Raw genomic sequence first — 26,636 nt, 5'->3', positions numbered from 1 at the left:
TAGCATTATTGGACGTCTATTTACACAATTTATAAGCTTTTTTTTTTATTATATGCAAGACTAAATGTTACAATTTTTTTTTTATTTTTTGGTTTTGCTCTTCACTCTGTGGATTGTGAAATTTTTTACTTGTTTTTTATTGCATTTTTTATTGCGAAAAAAAAGGAATTTACACGGGAAAGTAGTTGATAATTTTTTTTTTTTTTTACTATTATCAATAAATTTTTTTGTTAACTCTTTCCTGTGTACTTTCTTTTTTTTTTGTTTATAAAGTATATAGGACGTGTGATTTTGAATTATGTAAGAAATATTGATCTGTACATAGTCGTAAAAATTCGCTTGGTGTTTTTTTTTTTTTTTTTTTTTTTTTTTTTTTTTTTTTTTTTAATTTTTTTATTATGATCTCTATATAAAGTCTAGAGAAAAATGTTTTCTTTGAAATAAATCTAAATAGAATATTTTTTTTTTTAGTGATCTTAAAAGCAGCTAATAATTGTAGTTTTTTTTACTGCTAGTTCAAAAATATTTATATATTTTTTTTTTTCAAATAGTGAATGTCAATTTATCGGCCAACCTATAAATATATACGTGATTTACAACACATTACTATTATTCTTTGTTTTTGTTTTTTTTTTTTTTTTATTTTTTAGTTTCTTCTACTATTAACTATATATAATTAATAACAAGGTAATTAGAATTTTTTTTTTGTCTAAGGCTCTGTGTAAATAATTTATAATACTAGATAATATTCTCTTTGCCTCTTATTTTTAATGTAATTATTGTATTGTTTTTTTTATTCGGCTTGATAATTTTCTATAATTATGATTTTTATTTTTTTTTCTTCTAAAGTTCTAGTATTTAAATATTCGTTTAATTTTATTGTATAGCTTTCAAACGATTCACATTTTTGTTCAATAATAATTTTACGTGAGCCCTTTTTTTTTGAGGTAAATATTCCTGGTCGATCGGTGTTTTTTTTTTACATTCTTGACGATATTTATTTGTTCCTTTTAAAATCAGAATGTTGTCCTCGTTTTTTTTCTGTAACATTTTATATTTTTGTTATTTTAATTTTTTTAAACTTCGCGCCTTGTAAAACGATCGATATTTCGATTTATAATTCGATATATTCGAGATAATATTTCGATACATCGAAAATAAAACGATATATTCGAGATAATATTTTGATATATCGAAAACAATTCGATATATTCGAGACAATATTTCGATATATCGAAAACAATTCGATACATTCGATATATTCGAGACAATATTTCGATATATCGAAAACAATTCGATTTATTCGAGATAATATTTCGAAATATCGAGAATAATTTGATATAATATTTCGATACATCGAAAATAAATCGATATATTCGAAATAATATTTCGATATATTGAAAATAATTCGATATATTGAAAATAATTCGATATATTGAAAATAATTCGATATATCAATTAATAAAATTTTTTTTTGTATAATATTTTAATCAATTTTTCTTTTTTAATTTTTCTCTGCGAAAAATAGTTACCAGTTCATTTTTCTTGCACTAAATCCATTAATTCGTCGATTGATGAAACGATGTTCGGTCATTTGAATTTGTGTTCTAAATTCAGAGAATATATATATAAGCAGTGATAAAAACCTGCTGATAACAAAAAATATTCACATCACGTTGGAAAAAAAATTTCCCCAATTTTTCTCTGTGTCACCAGGTCGAGCATTTCTTTGGTGGATTCATTTTGGCACCAACAGGACAACGAAATGCTTCAGTAAATGCAAATGAATTCATCATAATGCCATTCACTCTGAAAAATTATATATAAAACAAAAAACTTTTTTTGTAAATTTAATTTACAGAAATTGAATTCAAAAAAAAAATTGTAAAATTAAAAAAAAATTGTTTTTTATAATATACAGTGAAACCCACGTATATCGGATTTCAAGAAAAAAAAATCCAATGTAAGAGGGAATGCGAATTATGCTGGTCCAATATACGTGGGATACGTTGTATTAAATTAAGTTTTAATCCTCAAAATAGCAGTTTTTTTTACCAAGTAATAAAAGAAACTCTATCTTATAATTGTATCAATATTAAAAGAAATAAATATTTTTCTTTATAATACACGTTTACAAAATCGAATTTCATTTGCGAGTGCTTCGTGATCATTAGGGTAAAAATTATTGAAAAATGCAAATATAAAAAATTACCGACATAGAAATCTGCATTATCGACTGATGGTAAAACTGTTTTACCATCAGTCGGTAAGGTAGATTTCTATGTCGGTAATTTTTTTTATATTTTCATTTCCCTGTTTTACCATCAGTCGGTAATGTAGATTTCTATGTCGGTAATTTTTTATATAAATATTTATTTATTTTATTAATAATAAAAAATTAAATTAAAAAGATAAAAAAAAATTGGGAAATTAGTTTTACCTCTCTGGTTGAGGTGTGTGATAATCAAGTTCGACAGAGAGAATGTAGGCCTCGGCAGTCATGTTAGAACAGTAGGTCTGAAATTTTTTTTTATTTTTATTATATAACATGAAAACTTAATTTTTTTTTAAATTACAAATAATAAAATAAATAAAAAAAAATTGAAATGATTTAAATATTTGCAAAAAGTTGAGGGAAAAACTAACTTGAGCGGCACTTATAAAGAAAAGTTGATTGGGACGAAGGGCCTCCAATCCTGGTAAACTTCGATCTTTTCCATTTGTTAAAGTATGCCAAGTTTGATAAGAAATTTGTAACGCCCCAACGTCGGCAACATTTTCATTTCTCGTCACATTCCAATCAAACTGAAAAATAAATGTTTAATGAAAAAAGAAAAAAAAATTGTCGCAATATTTAAAATTAAAATTATTTGCGCTTGGTTTAAATGTTTAATTTTTTTTTTTTTTTTAAGAGAATTTAAATTTAAAATTTTTCAAGTTTAAATTTTAAATTTCAAAAGCATTACCTGAACATCAACACTGTTTCCATAAAACTTGACCTTTCGCCAAAAGCTCCTTGCGTATAAATTTGCGACACACTCAATTCTCGCCTCTAGTCTTCTCCATGACTCGGGGGTTATCCAAATCCATCTTTCATTACCTGAAAGATAATAATTTAAAAGTCACTATTTTTTTACAAAAAGAAAAAAAATGTTTCTTTCGAAATCTAATAATAAATTTCAAACTAAGAAGAAAAAAAACATTTAAAAATGTGAATTTTTTAAATATAGAAAAAAAATTACTGTTTTTTGGAGCGTTTTTAATTTCTAGGTTAAGAACGCTGCGCGCGCAACAAGTAAAGAGGGAGGGGGCAGTGATGTTCATTGGAGATCACGCTCCCCCACTTAGGAGCGCGCAGTGTTTCTCATTTTCAGCTCCGACGGATTTCAATGATTTTTGAAAACTCCGCTAGTATGATTTTAATAAAATGATAACAAAATAGCCATATGTAAAAATAAAAAAAAGAGGCATAAATATACAAAATATAATTATAAAAAAAAAAATTTTGATTACCAAATGTAATATCCAAATCAGGATCCAATGGCAAACGTCTATGATGAAGATCAAAAGCATGAAGAATTTCATGGGCAATTACTGAACCTAGAGTTGCATATGAGGCAAATGCTGGGCCACCTTCCCATGACCAAGAATAAGCAGCCATCATTGGTAAAGGAATCACTAAATTAAAAAATAATTTTTTTAAGTAATTTTTTTCAATTTTATTTTTAAATATTTAAAAAAAAACAATTTTTCTTACCAATTGAATTAGTCCACGATTCGTAATAGGCATTAACAGAATACTGATGTTGCCAACTAGAAATATACAAAAAAAAATTTAATTATTAAAATAACCGTTTAAATAAATAAAAAAAAATATTGAAAATTAAAAAAAAAACTGATTTTATAAAAATTTACTTTTGAGTTGCATTTTTAGTGGACCATTGACTATCCAATGTGCGAATTTGCTTGAATCTTCGTAAGAGGGTTGCAAAAAAATCATCCGGATCAATCACAACCTGATAACAGAAAAAAAAAAATTTTTTTCAAAATTGAATTTTAAATAAATATTTTTTTTTAGATAAATTTAATTAATATAAAGTGGAAATATTTACCTCTGACATTTTTCTAGCCAATAAAGTATCATTAAAAAAACCGGACCATACGTGGAATTTTCCTCGTAAGGTACGTAACTTGAGCAAAGCTTGTGTCCTTGTGTCGTCATCCAACCAGGACATGACTAACATTCGTGTAGCTAAAGTCTCCTTTAATCTTTCAAATAATGCTGTCACCTTAAAATTTTTTTTTTTTTAATTAATTAATGAGTAATAATAATTCTAATAATGATAGTAATAGTAATAATAATAATAATAATAATAATAAAAAGTCTGAACTAGCATCGTTTGAAGTTTGTTGTCCATTGTAGACTGAGTAGAAAGTCCTGCGCGCGTCGCTTGTCAGTGGTGGGGGTAACCAATAGGAATGCTTTCCCCTACCACTGACAAACGACGCGCGCAGGACTTTCAACTCAGTCTACAATGGACAACAAACTTCAAACGACGCTAGTTCGGACGTTCTTTAATTAATATTTTTTATTTCATTCGTTTTTTATTGAATTGTAATGTATTATTTAATAATTATTATAATTATTGTAATAGCAATAATAGTAATAGTAAAAAATAATAATAAATAAAAATAATAATAAAATAGTAATTTTTTATTTATTTTCTCTAAAAAATAATAAATATATTAATAAATACGATTTTTTAAAAAAATAAATTGAAATAAATCAATCTAATAAATTAGTAAATTACAATTTTATTAAATAAAATAATAAAAATGTTAATTTTAAATAAATAAATTTTAAGGTGAAAAATATTTTTAAATTAATTATTACTGAAAATTATTTTTGTATATATATATTTATATTGTTTTTATTGAAATGTAATAAATTATTGTCAGTTTTCCCAACTGGATGTATGTTTTTTTTTTTGGTGGTGGAAATTGCTCACCCTATTAGCTAGTGTTTCTAAAAATTGAGGTTTGTACTGTTGCACATAAAGTGCTCCCACAGCTTCACTGAAAACGTTTTTTGTCAAATGGTAGCAAGAAGTGTTCCAGTTTTCACTCGCAGTTACATTTACTATATCGTAAAGAGTATCACTCGAATAAAGTAGTAATAAGCCATTGTGAATAACCCTGAAAATGACATTTAAATTATTTTTTTTCTTTTTATTAAAAAAAAAAAAATTCAATTTTTTATTTACGTAAATATAATTAATTTTTTTATTATTAAATAAAAATTTTAATATTAAGAAAATTTAATTAAAAATATATTTTTATAAAAAATATTTGTAAAAAATTTTCTAAAGGTTGAAAAAAAAGTAGAATAATAAATTTTCTTGGAAATATAAAAAAAAATAGAAAGATGTGTATAATTTTCTTTGTTCAATTGATTTTTTTTTTATCTTACCGTTTAGGAAACTTATTTAGTAATTTTCCCAAGCTTCGAAAATAACGAGGCGCCGTCACGTAGACATAATAAAGACTTTCATTTTCGCTTCCAGTCTCATAATCGGCACGATTTCGAATATTTTGATCGGCAGTGGAATTATTAACCATGGTATCATTTAATAAAATTCCCCATCTTATCTAACAAAAGATTAATTTTTTTTTAATTTTTCATTGATTTTGACAAAATTTTTTTTTTAAATAGAATTCGAATTAGCGCCGTTGTACTGTTATCCTTTCTCTTATGCGTAAGTTAGAGAGTAAGGCTGCGCACGCCGCATGAAAGAAGTGGGAGAACACGCCATCCCCACTCCTCGCTCGCTTCTGGTTGGGGGAAGAGCGCTATCCCCACTCCTTCAATGAAGCCCGCACAAATTATTGCTGATAAAAATGCATTACTCTCACTTCAGCTGTTTCTTTTTAATTTTTTTAAATTTTCTTTTACTTTTCTAAATTTTTTTGTATTTTCTTTTTTATTTTTTAAATTTTTTAATATTTTTTAAATTTTTTTTTAGATTTTTAAAAATTTTTAATTATTCTTTTAATTTTTAAAATTTTATTTATCTATTATTTTAAATAATGTTTTAAAATTTTAGATAAATCAATGAAACCGCCTCTATTTCGACCTCTACTTTTAATAACATTTTCTTTAACACTACATTAAAAATAAATATTCGTACATAATCAAAGCTCTCCTGAAGAAACGATAAATTGTAGCGCACATAAATCCTATGATCAATATCCATCCAATTGTACAAATCCTTGTGCCTGGGATAGATCTAATAAAAAAAAATTTTATTATTTCGCATTATAATAATAAATTGACAATTTTTTTAAAAGAAAAAATTTTTAAATTGTCCCACGAATAAAAAGGAAGAATAGAAGAAATATAATATTCATTAAAAAAAAAATATTAAAAAAGGAATTAAATTTAAAAAGAAAAGTAAACTAGCGCTGCGCATGTTCATTGACACTATCCCCACTCCTTACAAGTTGCGCGCGCAACGTTTTTTAATATTGGCGGCAATTTAAAATATAGCAGCGCTAGTTTAAAAAAAAAGTTTAAAATTAAATTAATAAAATTTTTTTTTATTAATTACCTTGTGCAGAGCTAAGCAAAATTGTATTAATTGATCTGCCTCTAATGATCGCGCTTGAGGATCCATATCGATTGGTATCAGCCTTTCTACTATTTTCTGAATTTTACGTATTCTAGCTTCTTCTTTCCTGTTCTAAATGAATAGAAAAATAATTTTTTTTCTCCGTTAATAAAATAAAATTAAAAAAAAAAAATTTGCTTGCGCTTTTGTAAACAATATTAAATAATCAAATTCTTAAAAAAATAAAGTTATAAATATATAAAAAAAAATTCTTTTAATTCAAATGTAAAATAAAATTTTTATTTTTGATTTAAATTATACCTATATATATTTATTTAAATAAAAAAATTTTATTAAAATTTATTATTTAAAAAAATATTATTCACCTTAATAATTGTATAGGCTCTACTTTCTGCTGAAGTAGATCTTTTGCTACGATTTTCGACAAAATTGAATCCCTTCAATTGTCTCGATACGCTGTCCTACAAAATACTAAGATTAAATACAAATAAAATCAATTAAAAATATAGGGGAGAATTTTTTTTCAATAAATTTTTTGAAAAATTGTGCTTAACGATATTTTTTTTACACATTTCTTTCTTTTTTTCCCTAATGAATAAAAAATAATATTTTCTTAGTAAATAAAAAAAAATGTATTTGAATATTTCAAAAATGATTAAAAACTTTTTTTTAGTAAATTTTATCTGATATTTTTTTTCCGTAAATTGAAAATTTCAACCATCAGTATTTTATAACGAATTTTAAATTAATCTTTTATTCGTTACACGAATGACATTCAATTTCAACGAAATGTGTGTTCTCTTTTGTATCGAGCGGCAAAAGCAAATAAAAAAAATTATTGCTTGTTACACGGAAGCAATATGAATTGTAGGACAAAAGATTACAACATTTGTTGTTTTTTTCATCATCATCATTATTTTTTTTATTACTTTTATAATTTTTATTCCCTTTAAGAATTATGAAAAAAAAATTAATTAAATCATGTTTTAAAAAATTAAATTTTTACACAATAATTTTTTTCAACAAAATTTAATTTAAAAAAATTTATAAAAAAAAAAAAATTATTTAAAGATAATTAAAAGAAATATCAACAGATTTTGTAAAAAGCGATAAGAGTAAAAGGAAGTGAAAGAAATTGAATAATAGATATATATATATATATATAAAGGGATGGGGGAGAGAAGAATAGGGAGAAGAGTCTATTTGCAAGAAATGAAACATGTCTGACATCTCGAGACAGTCTGGAGCCAAGAATGAGAAAAGTCGCGCGCGGGAATTGGAAGGATTTTGGTAGCCCTGGACTTGTTGGCGTCTCGCCAAAACATGCAAACTGTAGAGATATCAAATGGACCAACACATGGTGGATCTTTATAATTTTCCGGCAGCCCTTGGAATCTCTTTCTCTCTTTTCAACCTTGGTCTGATTTTTCAATCTAAGAGATATACTTTAAATTCCTTTGATTTTACATTCATTCATTAATTATTATTTGTCACTAAAAAGCTTTCTTAATTATTCATAATAAAAAATTAAGAAAACTAGAAGCTTTTCAATGACAAATAATAATAAAAATTAAAAATTTAGGCTCGTTTTACAATTACAGATTAGAATATATCTCGTCACTGCATCGGTTGTGGTGCAGAGATTAGTTGGTATTATTTCCAAAAGTTACTATATATAGGGACATTTATAAAATTTTGACATAAGTCATAATTCTCGTCAACTACCGCACCATGTTCTAGTGATTATTGTACGTAAGGTAAACTATTAAATATTTCATTAATTAAATTTAAGAAAAAATAAAAGTTATTGATCAGTAATTAAAGTTAATAATTAATTTTTTCCAGATAATCCTGACATGGTGGATTTCAATTTTGAAAGGATATAAAAAAAGTTATAGCAGTGAAGAAAAAAAGGTTTGTTTTATATTAATGATGAATAACAATGAGCTTAACTGCTTAATAATAATCTAAATTCGGCTACTACTTTTCTAGTAACAAAACAAATTACTATTTGGTCGTGATTTTTTGTATTGTAAAGTTAACCTCAAAAAAAATTGAGTTGTCCACTTTTATTCATTATAAAAACATTAAGTTTTCAAAAGAATAATCTCAAATCTAATTTTTCTTAAATCAAAAGATATCAAAATTTTTGGAACTTCATATAAATGAAATTAAATTCTCTTTATGAAAGTTTTACTATATTTATGTTAAAATTTATTCATGATATTACGTTAAGCCAAATTCTCTCATTACATTGGGAAATGACGATTACTTTCAGAATTCCAAATTTATCTGAAATGTTGGGTTTAGGAAAATGTTTTGATAATGAAGACCTTATTTAATTAAGAAAATTAGAAGCTTTTTAGTGACAAATAATAATAAAAATTAAATTTTAAATTTTGACTTAAAATAAAAAAAAAATTTGTAAATTTTCTTTTTTTTTAACAGTGAATTTCACTCACCAGATTTCGTTGAAAAAATGAATTAATCTGATATTCAATGGGCAAATCCAAAAAAACGGCAAATTTCGTTGAATCTTGAAGGTCCGTGTCAATGTAGAAATCAAAAAGAGGAGCTCCATTCATTTTCAAAAGTGCTGCAACTAAAGGAGTTATATCTCCTGGAGCTGAACTACTCGGTGACAAATAGCCTCCTAACTTATTTAGTAATCGATAGACTGCAAGAAAGAAGAGAAAAAAACACTCGTTACACAGTTGGTTTACTTTTCTAAGTAAATAAAAAAAATGTAACCTGGTGAATAAAAAGAAAAAGGAACACACAAAAATTCTATTTTTGTAGCTAATGCATTTTCCACATTTATAGTTTACTAAAAATAATTTTCAATTTTTAAAAAATTTTTTTGTCAATTTTTTTCTTTTTTGAAGCTGTGAAGACTGAAGTTATAATTTAGAACTTAAATACCATCGCCTCTATCTGAATATAATGATCAGCCTCATTATATGTCATTACACGACAAAATAATAGGGTAGGTGCGGGCTGATCTCCTTTTTAGATGGGAAAAGTGGGTAGTTATCGGCGACCTTTCTTTCTGGTATACACATATATATAAATAGCGAAAAGTTTTCCGCAATTAACCTTGTCCTTGACATCATTCCATTCAAAGACCAATGATACACTTTCTTATAGTTTTTGGCGAACACTAAAAATTATGACTCTTCTTTAAAAGTATTTATAACTAAAGCGCGCATAACATTAAATAAATATACATAAAACAAGTATTAAACGGAAATATATATATTGTAAGTAAAATAGAGAGCTTCATTTTCAAGAAGAAAATACAAGTAGTGATATATCAATTTTGTAAGGGAATCTATTTTTCCATTTTTAAATTTCTTTCCGTCTTTTGATGATGCAAAGGATTTCTGATTAAGATTTTTTATTAATTAATCCAAATCGCGGTTTTCAAATATGACTTTTCAAAACACCAACTATCATAATTCCCAACGTTTTGGTGACATTAGGAGTTAAAGCCTTCTTACTGGTAGTCGTCTCCGATTTTAATCAGTAAGTCTCCGATTGCTGTAGGTTTTGTTCTTACAACTATAGATTTAGTTCTTTTGTCCAATTTATACCCAAAACTTTGTCATGAGATTTTGATTACAATCCCTTTCTGTGTGGACCTACTCCAGGTACTAAAGTCCGCTTCTTCTTGGTCGGTTACTATAACTTCGGTTGTACCTTAGGATTAACAGGTTTTTGGCCTTGTTTGGGATTCATCTCCAATTTTAATCAGGAAGTCTCCGTTTGTTGTATTTTTCTCTAGTGAAACTAAATCGCAACACTAAATTAATTTTAATGCATTCTAATTTCTCCAGGCTGTCCGCCTCTTCTTGGTCGGTGACTACAACTACGAGCTTCATCCCTAGACGTTGTGTCTTAGAATTAACCAGGTTTTTGGCCTTGTTGGGAGTCTCAATTTTAATCAGGAAGTCTCCGTTTCTTCCTTTTTCTTTAGTGAGACTAAATCGCAACACAAAACTAATTCTAATGCTTCCTATTTTTTTTTCAGCCTTTCCGCTTCTTCTTGGTCGGTGACTACAACTGCGAGCTTCATCCCTAGACGGTTTCGCCTTAGGATTAACACATTTTTGGCTTGTCCCAAAGTTCCACCAGCAACTGTAGGACTTCTTTTTCTTCCTGGGTAAAGTAATCCGAGTTGGGAATTTCAAATGTTAGTTTTCGATCCACCGACTATTTTAACAAACCCTAGAACTCTTTTGGTGACCTCAGAAATGAAAGCTTCCTCTTTGGGAGTCGTCTCCAATTTTAATCAAGAAGTCTCCGTTTATTGCAACTCTCTCGCCTACATCTCTAATGAGACTGACGCCTGGATTGAATTCTCTGTGGAATTTAATCAGCATGTCCACTTACGACTTCCATTACAATCCCTTTCGGTGTTGCCATACCCCTGGCAGTGATGATGACTATTACTCCTCTTCTGATTAGGCAAGACATAAAACCAATTTTAAGGCTTCCTAATCTTTACAGTCTTTTCTTGGTTGGTGACTACAACTGCAAGCTTCATTCCTCGTCGGTTGGGTCCTAGGATTATCAGTTTTCTAGCTTTTCGACATGTTTTTCCAGCGTTTAATGGAGTTCTTCTTCTTCCTGGATTAATAATTTTAAAAGTGAAAACCTTGTTGAAACCTACGATCTTAATCAGGACGACTTCTTTTTTAGCTGGTCTTGCTCCTTCGAGTCTTGTGTTTCTAATGTCTGGACTTAACTCATCATGAAGTTCGCCGAGAACTTTGGCAACTCTGATCACTATCGTTGATCCTCACCTTCTTCTTCATTCCAAAACTCTACAGCTTCTGTACTCTTTGTTAAATATCATCCATTAAATCTTCAGTAAATCGATTAATATCTAATTAACAAATACTAAAATTAAAAATACTTTTTCATTAAATTTCTGATGCGGTTTTTAACGATCCATTAACAACTACATTATCAAATGGTAGTTACATTAAAAAATAAAAAGCTTTAAAAAAACTATATCTTAAATACTCAGTCCTTAAATCAAATGGTGTTTATCCGCAATGTGGATCAGATTACAAAGTTTTATGTCGTCGTTTTCATTTTTCTTCCACTCTCTCTTTCTTTTTTGCTGAAAGAAAAAAATCTTTATTGCTACTTTAATTTTTAAAAATTTTTATCGTCACCATTTTTTTTATGAATCACAATATTGTTGTATTACAAATTCCATTTAGAAGTATCTAGGCTAAGCTTTTACCTTGAACATTTTTATTATAATCTTACGATCTCTTGATTATATTTTTATTAGAAGTTTATATTTTTTATTTCAAATTTTATGTTCGTCGTTATATATTCTTTTACATTTCTTGATGACTGCAGAATCGTGTGTCAATAAAAATAAAAAATTTTCCTCAACTTCTCACATTAAAAAAAATTTGTTTGGTTTAATTTATCAGTTACTTAACTGTTATTAAATAAATATTTACTTATCAGATATATTTATTTGTTTCGTTTAATTTATCAGTTACTTAACTGTTATTAAATAAATATTTACTTATCAGATATATTTATTTGTTAGTAGTTAACAGATTGTTAATCTAAATAATTTTTTTCTCAGTGGTCCAGATTGTGAATTCCACAATAAATATTTCCTTTGAGTTTGTGATGATCGTATTATAAAAGCATTAATCAAAAAAGGCTATTCGATATAATTTATGCCGAACAAACATAAAAGCAATTTCTAATGAATTTGCCCTTGACACGGAATACATTTTGAATTGAAATTGGAGTTGAAATCGAAATTCGATAAGCGTACATGGAGCTATGCCCATTTAACAATAAACTAGCATATGTAAGTGAACCAGATCGTGTAAAGAATGCAGCAATATTTTGAGTATGATACTGATACTAATAATAATCTATCAATAAAAAGAAAAATGCATATTAAAAAGATAAAAACTACTTCGCAGTTATTTCAGAATTTAAAAAAAAAACGATATAGTTTGATATCGTGTACGACCTCAATACCAATAATATTCCACTTTACTCTCATCATTTCTCATCTTTTTTTTCAACGAGGAAATGAGAAAATCCGAATATCAATATAGAAATGCAAATCGAAGTGAGTGTACTCTCATTGGAGCGATAAACTCGTCGTGGGATATATGTATTTTTAGCATGGGGATCGATAATTTTGTCGTCCTTGATATTCCTAGATAATTTGTAAGAAACACTATCTCACGCGACTCGATGAACCCAAGTTTGTGTGTTGGAAAAAAGTTTCAATTAAAGAGAAAAAAAAGAAATGTTTTTCTTTAATGCACGCGAAAGAAAAATTCTTCGTTGATCATTTTTTTTGTATAATATTTTGAGAACTTTAATTCCAGTTATATTTAGAATTCTATTCTTCAAATTTCAAACCAAGGAAAAAAACAATAATTTTCAGCTTTGCTTTAAAAACAGAAACATGTGCCAAAATTTTTTTCCTATCCTCAAAAATTATGATCAACGATACATTAAAAAACGCGAGAACATGAGATATGTGACAAATCATTTTTTTGCATTCATAATCATTGACCTAGACAAGAATTGTACAAATTGTATTTAATTTGAATTTTAAATTTGTAATCAGCAAATCGAAAAAACAGTTAAAAATTACAGATTATAAAAATCTAGAAAGGATTTTGAAGAATTTACTAAAATCGGTAATAACCGTTTTTGGTAATTTTTAGGACCCAAAAGACTTTAAAAAAAAACTCTAAAGACTGAACATTGAAAGTGGGTGAAAATTCTTTGGAAGTTTGCTCAATCCTCTTAAAATTCGGAAAGAATTTAAGAAACTGATTGACTTGTAAATAAAAATTTTGATTGAAATAAAAACTTACATATCAAAGCTAATTCAACATCAGTCGAAAACTTTCGTCAGAGTGGTTAAAGAAGCCGTTGTATATAGAGTTAGAAGAGGCACGATAGTTATAGCGGTTGGGAACTCGGATAGATTCTTTTGAGATTAAAATTTAACAAAAGCTTTTGCAGAAGATCTTCTTAAAACTTATCAAAATCAGGATTAAAATTGTGTGATAAACTTCTAAAGATGGTTTTTAGTTCCACAAATGTCATCAGTACAAAATAAGATCAAAATTTCAAATTTCCACCTCAAATGCAGAATGCGTGAATCAAATAAGGAATCATAGATTCATATCTTTTGGTCACTGTATACAACATTTTGTTGTAGGAGCAAACATTTTCTTGACCCAGAATGTATTATCAGTAACACTAAACTTTTAAAGAAGGATAAGTTTCCTAATAGATTGACAATTTTCCAACTGATAAAAATATAGTAGAGATATCCAAAATGGGTTACAATTTAGGCTCGTTTTACAATTACAGATTAGAATATCTCGTCACTGAATCGGTTGTGGTGCAGAGATTAGTTGGTATTATTTCCTAAAGTTACTATATATAGGGACATTTATAGAATTCTGACATAAGTTGGCAACACTATGTTCACTTTGTCATAATTCTCGTCAACTACCGCACCCTGTTCTAGCCACTATTGTACACAAGGTAAACTATTAAATATTTCAGTAATTAAATTTAAAAAAAATAAAAGTTATTGATTAGTAATTAAAGTTAATAATTAATTTTTTCCAGATAATCCTGACATGGTGGATTTCAATTTTGAAAGGAGATAAAAAAAAGTTATCGCAGTGAAGAAAAAAAAGGTTTGTTTTATATTAATGATGAATAATAATGAGCTTAACTGCTTAATAATAATCTAAATTCGGCTACTACTTTTCTAGTAACAAAACAAATAACTATTTGGTCGTGATTTTGTGTATTGTAAAGTTAACCTCAAAAAAAATTTGAGTTGTCCACTTTTATTTATTATAAAAACATTAATTTTTAAAAAGAATAATCTCAAATCTAATTTTTCTTAAGTCAAAAGATATCAAAATTTTTGGTACTTCAAATAAATGAAATTAAATTCTTTTTATGAAAGTTTTACTATATTTATGTTAAAATTTATTCATGATATTACGTTAAACCAAATTCTCTCATTACATTCGAAAATGACGATTACTTTCAGAATTCTAAATTTATCTAAAATGTTGGGTTTAGGAAAATGTTTTGATAATGAAGACCTTGTTTAATTCTGTAATTATATATCAGTTTTGGTATAAAAAAAAATTATTTTATTAAAATAATCGGTTACTTGACTATTATGAAATAAATATTTATTTGTAAATAAATATTTGTAAATAATATTTATTTGTATCAAATAATTAATAATTTAAGATCGATATTTGTTTCAAATACAGAAATTATTGTTTCAAATACAGTTTATTTAATTCAAATAAAATTTATTTGGTTCAAGTAAATATTTATTTGATAATAGTTAAATAACCGATTATTTGAGTCAAATAAATTTTTTTTTTCAATGAAATTATATTAATCAATAATTTAGAAAATATTCAAAATAAAAGAAACTGAAAAATTTACTTTTGTTAAAATTACTATTTCATTTATTCTTTTTTTTATCATAAAAATAGATTTTAAAAAAATATTTACACAAATTCAAACCAAATTTAAAAAAAAAATTCTATTATCTTTAATACGGAATTTTGCACATACGAAAAGGTTATTTATGCTGTTAAATAGTTAATTTGCATATCATTCGATTATATCGTGTTTATGTTCAAACATCTGGATCAATTATGGCATTCAACAGAGAAGCGTTTACGCAAGCGAAAACTGGGTATAATATAAAGTGTAAATACATATATAAAGGTGTATAATATATATATAAAATGTACATACAATATATTGTATATTCATATGTATGTTTTGTGAAAACAAATGATATACAGAACTGATTATCACAAAGGGAGTATGTAGCATATTTCTAAAACACGAAATCCCTCAATGTCGTTTTATAATCAAAATACTGTAATTTTCAATGTATCGCTTAATAATAATTTTTTTTTTCTCTCTTTCTTATTTTAACTCAAATCTGAAAGGGCGAAAAAACTTTGTATGTGTATTATATATGCAAGCTTATAAGAAGTAGGTCAGATTAAAAATCAGTTCACGCAATTCACGTAGACGATGAAAGATTTCCATAAATCATATTTTTCCCTTAACCGCATGGGATTAGTGCAACTAAAAAAAGAAAAAAAACAAGAGATTGAAAACTTCAAGCACTCGCAACCTTGCTTTTGACAAATTATATTATTTTAATATATACATAAAAATCTACTGAATGACTTTAATTATTAGGTTAAAAAATTTTCTCTACACGTCATGGTCGCATTAAATCTTTTAACTTAATTAATGGTTATTATTAATATTATTATTATTATTATCATTATTATCAGAATTATTAGGGTTTATATATAAATGTTCATGTTATGTTGAGAATTTTTCTTTAAATTTTTAAATGTATTATTATTATTATTATATAATTATTGTTGTTATTTTTGTTATTACTACCACAAAAAATGTTTTAAATTATCTTTCTTTAATTTTTTTCTGCGAAAAATATGATTTACTTTTTTGATTACTTGCAATTTTTATATGACATTAATTATTTTAGTCCTTTTTCTTTAGCACCTGTTGGTTGCGATAAAAATTCTTTAGAAAACAATGCCATTTCACTTAATTTAAATCACATTTTCGGTCCAATTAATAATTATACTCATTTTTATATATTATTTTATATTTAAAAAATAAAAATTCCGAATTCTATGCGAGAAAATAGAAGTTTTTTTTAAAGATAAATAAACGCCGCTTTTTTTATTGTAAGGAACAAATTATTAAAATTCGAAAATTATAAAAAAAATGATTTAAAAAAAATTGTTAATTAATTTGTAAAATATTCGTTAATGAAACTTTACAAAAAATTAAAATTGATTACAGGCCAAAAAAATTCTATTTCTGTAAATCAATTTTAACAAAAGTTGACCAAAAGGAGTTTTTTTTGCCCTATTTTAACAATTTCAAAATGCTAGTTAAACTGAAAAAAAATTGTTTGAAAAAAATTCATCTTCATTTAAAATTTAAACAAAATTTTTTTTGAAGAATAATTTTTGTATTATTTTTCAAAAATTTTAATTTGTATAAATGTATAGTATATATATATATATATATATATATATATATATATATATATATATATATCAATCATGTGAAATAACTTTTTCCCTTTGACATTTTTTCGATTAATAGTGAATAGAGAGAATGTTATATAGAAAGTACGAAAATTTTTTAAAATAATATTTTTTCAAATTCTATTTACATAGATTTACAATTTATCTCAAGTCAAATAACTTTTCTCAGTGACATTTTTTTTTTTTTTATTAAAAGTCAATAAAGAATTTTTTTGAAAAATTTACTAAAAAAATAGAAGAAGCTTCGTAAAATCTTATTTACACACAAAGTGTACTATTTTTAGCAAAAAATAAATTGTCCCATTTTTTTAGAAAAATTTTTTTTTGTTTTAAAATTTACTGCTTCTCCAAAAAAAAAATTTCAACATATTTTCCAGTTAGTATGATTTGAAAAAAGTATTTTTTTTTATTTTTTAACCGAGAGGAATTTTATTCAACTCCGTTTTACATTACTAAAATGAAGTTATTTGTTAATTGGATACTTCACTAATTGCACCATTGCAATATTGAATATGAAGCTTAATGTGGGGAGTTTTGTTATTATATATGAGAGCTTTTGTGGTGTATATATGTATATATTATTATTATTGGAATAAAGCTTCATAATTGGTTCATTATTATTAAAACTTTGGGTTATAATCTGAAATTGTGTCTGTGTGTATGTGTGTGAGTGCATTTTGGCAAAAATAGATTCAGGATAATTATTCTCGGAGGAGTAGTTGCCCGTTTTATTAAATCGATGTCACATACGGACATTGAATCGATCCATATACCACCCCCCCCCCCGTCCCATCCTCGCTTCCGTTTTCTCACTGTGCCGGAAACCAAGCCAATCTCGGTCACCGTCGCGCCGCTGACACGATAAATCATTCTCGACCTGATGTCACTTTGTATAAAAGTTTATGGTCTTGTGTGTGTGTGTATGTATACATATATATGTATATTCAAAAAAAGAAGAAAAAAATACGATAAAAAATAAAGATAGTTTCCATTTTTTATCACAAGCTGGATTCTTTTCTAAACAAATAATAATAAAAAAAAAATTCCCTTGGCAATGAAACATGTTTCTCTCGATACAGGATATTTTCTATTCTTTTAATTTCCTGATTTTACTTATATTTAGAGAAAAAATATTAATATTTTGATGTCAAAATTTTCGTATGGAATTTTTTTAAAATACAATTTCGTTTTTTATATAGGGACATTTATCAAATTCTTTCATAAGTTGGCAACACTGTGTTCACTTTTTCATAATTCTCGTCAACTACCGCACCCTGTTCTAGTGACTATTGTACGCAAGGTAAAATAAAAAGGAGATAAACTGTGTTATCGCTGTGAAGAAAAAAAAAGGTTTGTTTTATATTAATGATGAATAACAATGAACTTAACTGCTTAATAATAATCTAAATTCGGCTACTACCTTTGTATAGTAACAAAATAAATTACTATTTGGTCGTGATTTTGTGTATTGTAAAGTTAACCTCAAAAAAAGTTTGAGTTGTCCATTTTTTTTCATTAAGTTGTGCTATAAATAATTTTTTTTCATTTTAGTGATTTTTCGAAGATGACATTGACTAAATTTTTAATCTAAATTTATAATTTTTTCAATAATTTGAATTTTGAAAAAATCGGGACTTTTTTCAAAATTCCTCGTTTAATTTTTAAACTATCGTGATAGAGTTATATAGTACTAAAAAACAAATCAATTTAACTATTTGCGAACATTTTTCTATCAAATATTACCGTGTTATTGACGTTTCAAAAATAAAAAAAAAAAATTTTAAAAACACATCTTTTTCACTAATTTAAATTTGAAAGTTTAATATTAAACTTTTGAGATATATATTCTAACCAAGTTCTAGACGTCTTAAAACCACATCTGTTGACTTGTTTGCGAACATTTTATGACACAAAATATAATAAACTTTTTGAAAAACTTTTTTCAAAATTTTTCGATTTAAAAAAAACTTTGTATAACTTTTGTAAATTTGTAACTCACATAAAAAAAATTACCTTTTGACCTTTCAAAAATCAAAAAAAATTTGAAAATCATAATTTTTTGAATATTTTTAGTTTTTAAATAAAATTTTTTTCTTTTTTTTAAAAAAATTTCAATTGTTTTTTCTAGAATATTTAAACATATTTGTATAATGGAAAAAAGTTTTTTTTTTTAATTTCCCCGAAGCTAAAGAAAAAGTACTTATGCAAAGACAAATATAAAGTAAATGATATTTAACTTACCGGGAGTAAAGTTTACAGGCTTTTCCCCAAATTCGAGACAAGTTTTATAGAAACGACCCACTTTTGTAAAAACCCCAGTCATTTTACCAGATTTATTTGTCAGCATATCTGAAATATAAATTTATTAAAAAAAAATTATTAATTCGTACAATAAAATTTTTCATTAATTTTCTATTTTATTTTAAATAAATTACACAGTTAGTTTATTATTTTTTTTAATATAATTTTTACTAGAGTAATTAAAAAACGTCGAATTTGTAATCACTATTGTAATAAAGAAAAAATTATTTAAATTATTAATTAAATTTTTTTTTTAATTAGTTATTCGTGACTTTAAATATATAATTTCTAAATTATAATTTAATCACAGTATTATGTACTTTAGAGAGAGAGAGAAAAAAAGGAAATATGTAGGGAAAAAAATTGTATTTTAATTTTTAACATAATTCTTAAAATTTCTCAGGTGCATAAAATTTCAAGCACGTTATTAATTTAGCGAATTCTCTTGATGCCTGAAATGACATTATATACGTTGGGAATTTCAAAAATTCACAACAGATTTATCTTATGTTCTTTTACAAAAAAAAATTTCATATAGTAGAGTGGAATTTTTCTTTTTTTTTTAACATTACATTGCAGATAAAAAAAAAGTTAAACAACACTCGAGTATAATCAATTTTAAAGAATAATAATTTGAAAAAATATAAAAAAATAAAAAATTATTAATTGGGAAATTGAAATTATTATATTATTTTATATTAACAATTATTTTTTGTCCGTAATATTTAAAGAAACGAATTAATTTAAATTTTCTCTCTCTCTCTCTCCTTAGTTTTAACATCTTTTCCTTGAAAGTTTTTTAATTAAAAAAGTTACTTTCAACGGTGAATGGAATATAAAAAAAATTTTTTTTTTTTTTTTTTTTTTAATTTTTGATGGTTGGAAGGGGGTTGGGTTGAATTTTTCAAAAATCTATAATGAACAGTCATCGTCATAATAATTTTCGTCGTATGAGTGAGAGAGAAAAAGAGTTGGGTTTAAGACGAACTTGACCTATTCGAAAGCTTTAACAGATTAATCAACTTGGTTTGGAGAAAACGTATATGTAACCCGTTTTTTTCTTACGTAAATTCCGACTTCTGTATAGGGCTTCTTTACCGTTTGCCAAGTTAAATTAAGCAAAAAAAAATAAATAAATGAAAAAAACATAATTTTTTTTAATAGTCTAAAAAGCGAGAAATATGTGTATGCAATGATAAATTTACTGATGTAAAAATATTTCTCATCTAAATTTGAAAAATATATTTTTTTTTTACTTTTTTTAAACAAATTTTTGAATAAAAGGAAACACAATTTTTATTCAAAAATATTTATATTAAATAATAATAATAATAATAATATTAATAATAATAAATAAAAGTAATAAAAATAAAAATATTTAATTCAATAATGTTCTTACAAATGTGAGGAATTTTTTTAAAATAAAAATTACGCATTAAAACTGTAAAAAATCGGGTTTTTTGAATTTTTGAATTTTCAAACGCTAATAACATTGTTACATTTAATCGTAAACTATTCTCAAAAAGGCCAATTGATACAATTTTAATATACTCAGAATTCTGAGAAGATAAATAAAAAAATTTTTTTATAAAAATATACCACTTAAAATGAAAAAAATCCGGTTTTTTTTAATTTTTTTGAATTTTCAAACGCTAATAACTTTGTAATATTTAATTGTAAAAAAATTTCAAATAGGTTAATTGATGTGTTTTTAATACACCCAGAACTCTGTCAAGATAAATTAAAAATTTTTTTAAAAAATGTACCACTTAAAATGGAAAAAATCCGGTTTTTGGAGTTTTTTAAAATTTTGAAACGCTAATAACTTTGTTATATTTAATCATAATAGATTTTAAAAAATGCCAATAAAAGCATTTTTAACATACCTAGAACTTTGTCTAAATTGAAAATTTAAGAAAAAATTTCGAAATCTATAAAAACCGGGTTTTTTGATTTTTGAAACGCCAATAACTTTGTTATTTACAATCAAAAAAAAAATTTCAAATATATCAATCGATGCTTTTTTTGAGAGTCTGAAAGACCACGTATTTACATTTTGTCTAACTCAAAAATAATTTTTTAATTTTTAAAGAAAAAAAAATTTTTTGAATCAAAAATTTTTTTAAAAATTTTTATAGGTTTAGTTCTATATATAGTAATAATTTTGTGAATAATTAAATGGAAAAATAATGTAATTGAAAAATAATGGAATATTTACGTTCGAGTTGCTGATCAACTTGAGCTTGTAATGTGTTGAAATTTGAAGTTGGCTGATAAGGCTGTCGATCGCGATATCCGCCACAAGCAAATTGATAAAAATCCTTACAAGGATCCACGCCTCTTTTCATGGATGACATAATTTTGAGAGATGCTTCGTAACATGCCTTTGTCTCGCAGACTCCCTCAGGACCGTCTCTTTCTCTGATGCATGCATCGTCCTAAAACAAAAACCAAAAAAAAAAAATTAAAATTAAAAAAAATTGCAAAACTATTTTTCAAACAATCTACTGATCTTGGTGAATTTTTTTTTTTATTTTTTTTTTCTAATAAAGTAATAATAATATTTTTTAAATATTTTTAAAAATATTTTTTATCAATAATATTTTTTAAATACTTTTTAAAAAATATTTTTTATTTATAGTTTTTAAAAATAATTTTTTAAAAGGTTTTTTGATATTTTTTTTTTTTTAGTTATTAAGTCCAGTATATTTTATAAATATATAAATAAATAGAATTAAAATTTTAAAATTCTATTAAAAAAAAAATTGTATTTCTCTAAAAAAAAACAATTCTCAAATTTAAAATATTTACACGAAAGTTTATTATTTCAATCTCACTTTACGAACTTTCGCTAAATCTTGGAAGAGTTAAATACAATTAACAGAGTTTTTGGGTGAAAGTGTTGAAATTATCGAGAATCTGTCTTTATAATTTATGGTTGATAGTATACATTTTGAAATGTTCTAAAATTGTTTCAAGATTAGTTTTTAGAAAAAAATTTTTAATAAATTTAAAAAAAAAATTAATAAATTAATTAAAAAATAATAAATTTTTTTAAAAAAAAAAACAAAATTAAAAAAATAATAAATTTTTAAAAAACTAATAAAATTTTTTAAAACATAGGTAACAAAAAAAACTAATAATTTTTTTTTTTAAATTAAAATTTTTTTTAAACTAAAAAATTTTTTAAAAAATAATTAAATGTAATAATAAATTACTAAAAAATAATAAATTTATAAAAATAATTAAATGTAATTATAAATTATTAAAAAATAATAAATTTATAAAAATAATAATAAATTAAAAAAGAATAGCAAAATTTTTTTTAAAAAAAAGTACAATAGAAATTGATGATTTCCTTTCAAAAAAAAATTTTATATGATTGAAATTATTCACTGAAGTGAATAAAGAAATCTAATTTTAATTTTATTTCATTTAAAACCCTCCTTTTTTTGCACAATCTGTATATATATATATATACACCAATATAGTTGAAGAGAGAAACGTTTCCGACAAATTACGCGAACGTGCTACAAAAGCGACAATTTTCTGGTCATTTCACTCGAAATCTAAAATGATTATTTTCACGTACACTTTGCGCGGTGTAGTGAAATAAAAAAGAAAAAAAAACAAAACAAAATCACAACCGAAAGAATTCAAGAACAAATTCAATTCACAATTTTAGAGAAAAGTTATAAAATTTAATTATAATTAATTTAAAATTATTTTGATACAAAAAATAATAATTTTTTATAAATAAAATGATATTTATTTTGTATGAAATTTAAATTAAAGTTTTGTTTAAATTAATTAATATTAAAAAAATAATAATAATAATAATAATTAAGAACAAATAAATTTTTATTTAAAAAAATAAATTGGAAACATATTTAAATAATAATTAATTTATAATAATAATTAAATTTTGTAGTAACATAATTAATTAATAATACTTTAATTAATAATATAATTACCATCATTTTTTTATGATAAAAATTTTAACTAATTTTTTTAATTAAAAAAATTTTTTTCTGTAAAATTTAATGGGGATTTTCTAGGGTATTTTTGATGACAGAAATTAAGAGCAATTAAAAGTTATTTTTTTATAATTATATTATTTAATATTTATTATTTTTTATTTATTATTTATTATTATTTTTTTTATGTTTTCACACGAAATATCGAAGTAGAAAAATCGCGTTTTTTTTTGTATCACATTCCCGACGACTATTTGTACAGTAATTTCACACGACGTGATCAAAATTTTTTATCATTTACACACAAATTAATGGTTTGAATTTTTTTTTTCTATTTTTTTTTTTTTTTTTTTTTTTTTTGTCAAGAAATTGGAATAAAGGTCAGGTTGAAGGATTAAGCCTTGACCCAAGGTAAGGTTGACATTAGCCTCGAAACCTTACCTTGTGATATGGCTTCTGTAACGTTTTGCACGTGCATTGCCACAACAGATACTTTACAATTATTCACGCAATTTTAGACAAGATTTAAAAAAAAAATAATAATAATAATAATTTCCAACAATTACGATTTTTATTTTCTGTTCTCGATAAAATATTTTTTTCTACCAAACGAAAAAATTTTATTTTAAAAAAATTTGTACCAAAAAAAAACAGCATTTGCATAAAAGTAAAAACTATATTTAAAGAACTTTAAAAAGAAAATTTTTTAGCAAAATTTTTTTTGAAATATATATCTATATTTATATAGAACTGTGAAATGACTGTCGATTTTAAAAGGGCTTGAAAAATTATCCGCATTTGGCAGGTATTGCGATCAGATAATATAAAAGTGGCTTTATATATAAATCGGATAATAAAAAACTGGTAGCAAGCCAATAAACTTTGTGTCAATAGTACATTTACTGCGACTTTAAAATGACGCAACGTCATAGGATACACATACAGACAGGGCAAAAAAAAAGCCTTAGCCAATTTTGTCGAATTTTTCTTTTTCAGCAAATCTTTTGCCAAAAACTTGAGACGTTTATCTATCTCTAAAAAAAAATAAGAGGACTATTAAGAAAAGAGGGTAAAAAAATAAATTTCATACATTTTTGCTCTCTTATTGCCTACCGGAAAAAAACAGTATTTCAATAAATCATTGGCAAAATTCAATAGAAACGTGCGCTAATGCAGAGGAAGGAATTTTTTTTTAGGTTATGTATTTTTAGAATTTTGTTATTATACACGTTTATTTGATTATAAATTTTGTTTGTACTACTTTTTTTAAATTTTTTTACGATTTAGTTTTCTAAAAACTAATTTTTTTTCATCAATTTTTCTTTTTTTGATGCGAAAAGAAACAGTAATCTACAATTTCGATTATCGATAATGTAGAAATCTACATAATTTTATTTTGTTTTTCTATAATCCAATAATAAGTTAAGGAATTTAGTGTAATTAAATATTTAAATTGTATAATAATTTTTGAAAGTATAATGTGTTGAAAAAGGGGCAAATAAGATATTTGTCGGTAAAACAGAAATTTATTAAAAAATTTTTATGGTTAATTCCAAAAGTAATAGTGGAGGCATTTAATATTGATACTAAGTAGTAAAAAGACAGGAAAATTTGAACTAATTCATCGATATTTTCTAATATTAAACGACTATTATTCGGTTTGTCGGTAAGGTAGAAATCTATTTTAATTTTTTCGTCAAAATCCAACAAGTAAAAGCGGAGGCATTTAACAAAGGTATTAAATAACCGACTGAAAAATAGTTTCGAGCTTATTTACCGATATTTACTTTTATCAAACGACTATTATTCTACTTGTCGGTAAGGTAGAAATGTATTTTAATTTTTTTTTGTCAAATGTAAAAAGTAATAGCGGAGGCATTTAACTAAGGCATCAAATAGCTGAATGAAAAATAGTTTTAGATTATTTACCGATATTTACTGACATCAAACTATTATTATTCTACTTGTCGGTAAAGTAGAAATCAATCTTGATTTTTTTTAGTAAAAATCAATAATAATAGCGGAGGAATTTAATATTGATACTAAGTAGTAGAAAGACAAAAAAATTTTAAATTAATAACCAATAGTTACTGTATCAAACAACTATTATATGTTTGTCGGTAAGTTAGAAATCTATCTCAATTTTTTTTGTCAAATCCAAAAAGTAAAAGCGGAGGCATTTAACAAAGGTATTAAATAACCGACTGAAAAATAGTTTGAGCTTATTTAACGATATTTACTTTTATCAAACGACTATTATTCTACTTGTCGGTAAGGTAGAAATCTATTTTAATTTTTCTTTTGTCAAATGTAAGAAGTAATAGCGGAGGCATTTAACTAAGGCATCAAATAGCTGAATGAAAAATAGTTTTAGATTATTTACCGATATTTACTGACATCAAACTATTATTATTCTACTTGTCGGTAAGGTAGAAATCAATCTTGATTTTTTTTTGTAAAAACCATTAATAATAGCGGAGGAATTTAGTTTTGACACTAAGTAGTAGATAGACAAAAAAATTTTAAATTACCAATAGTTACTATATCAAACAACTATTATATGCTTGTCGGTAAGTTAGAAATCTATGTCAATTTTTTTTGTCAAATCCAAAAAGGAATAGCGGTGGCATTTAACTAAGGCATCAAATAGCAGAATGAAAAATAATTTGAGCCTATTTACCGATATTTACTGACATCAAACTATTATTATTCTACTTGTTGGTAAGGTAGAAATCAATCTTGATTTTTTTTTTTTTGAAAAAATCAATAATAATAGCGGAGGAATTTACTTTTGATACTAAGTAGTAGAAAGACAAAAAATTTTTTAATTAATTACCATTAGTTACTGTATTAAATAACTATAATATGCTTGTCGGTAAGGTAGAAATCTACCTTAATTTTTTTTTGTTAAATCAAAAAATAATAGTCAAGGCATGCAGTTTAGACATTATGTAGCAGAATGACAACAAACATTTTCAAAATATCCCTCACAATTTAGGAGAAAAAAAGCGAAAAACTTATCAAAGTGAAGAATTATCATGTCAAAATCAACTATATTGAAGAAAATAAATTTTTTTTTCTAAATTAACTTACGAGTAGACCACATTCGAGCGTCTGATCGCCTTCCGGTAATGTGGTGATGAGAAAAAGTACGGGACTCGTAACCAAGAGGCTGGTGACAAGAAGCATGGCGAAAGTAAGTAGGGCCTTGTGTACGGCTTTACTTTGTCGTAGCCAGAGACATGGCATACAACAGACCCATGCTCCTGATTGTTCATTCCTCTCGACATTATTGAGCATTGGCTCGTCGGGAGGTGCCGCGACATCATCACCACCTGACACGGAATTTGTCGTTGAATTTGCATTTTGATCACGTGGCCCCGATGACGTTGACTGTTGTGGTTGTTGTTGTTGTTGCTGTTGTTGTGCAGTAGCAGCATTTGGGGCTTGGGTGCCGGCCCCTGATGTTGATCCACTGCCCGGAGCACACAGAGTGCGTGGACTTAGTGGCAATCGGACAGTTCTGTCGCCACGTGAGCGGACCCCACCACCACGGGCCCGAC

At 25.3% G+C, this 26,636-nt stretch overlaps 1 protein-coding gene across 1 annotated transcript; it reads right to left on the bottom strand.

Moving 5' to 3' along the window:
* Positions 1-1,532: 1,532 nt before the first annotated feature.
* Positions 1,533-26,380, bottom strand: LOC127280499 (neprilysin-1-like). The gene is made up of 17 exons (XM_051303523.1): positions 26,167-26,380; positions 21,315-21,534; positions 19,037-19,144; positions 9,092-9,306; positions 6,995-7,090; positions 6,609-6,740; positions 6,189-6,287; positions 5,471-5,649; positions 5,010-5,196; positions 4,113-4,289; positions 3,916-4,016; positions 3,758-3,813; positions 3,514-3,678; positions 2,967-3,100; positions 2,647-2,805; positions 2,441-2,517; positions 1,533-1,809 (listed from the first exon to the last, which is right to left on the bottom strand). The coding sequence occupies exons 1-17, from the start codon at positions 26,371-26,373 to the stop codon at positions 1,710-1,712; spliced, it is 2,412 nt and encodes an 803-aa protein (XP_051159480.1). The 5' UTR covers positions 26,374-26,380; the 3' UTR covers positions 1,533-1,709.
* Positions 26,381-26,636: the final 256 nt, after the last annotated feature.

The sequence above is a fragment of the Leptopilina boulardi genome, unplaced genomic scaffold, assembly GCF_019393585.1.
Source record: "Leptopilina boulardi isolate dan_hultmark-lab unplaced genomic scaffold, ZJU_Lbou_2.1 LbouV2_248, whole genome shotgun sequence".
NCBI classification, from domain to species: domain Eukaryota; kingdom Metazoa; phylum Arthropoda; class Insecta; order Hymenoptera; family Figitidae; genus Leptopilina; species Leptopilina boulardi.
Note: the sequence above shows the minus strand (reverse complement) of the source record. Positions and strands in the feature narration are given on the sequence as shown.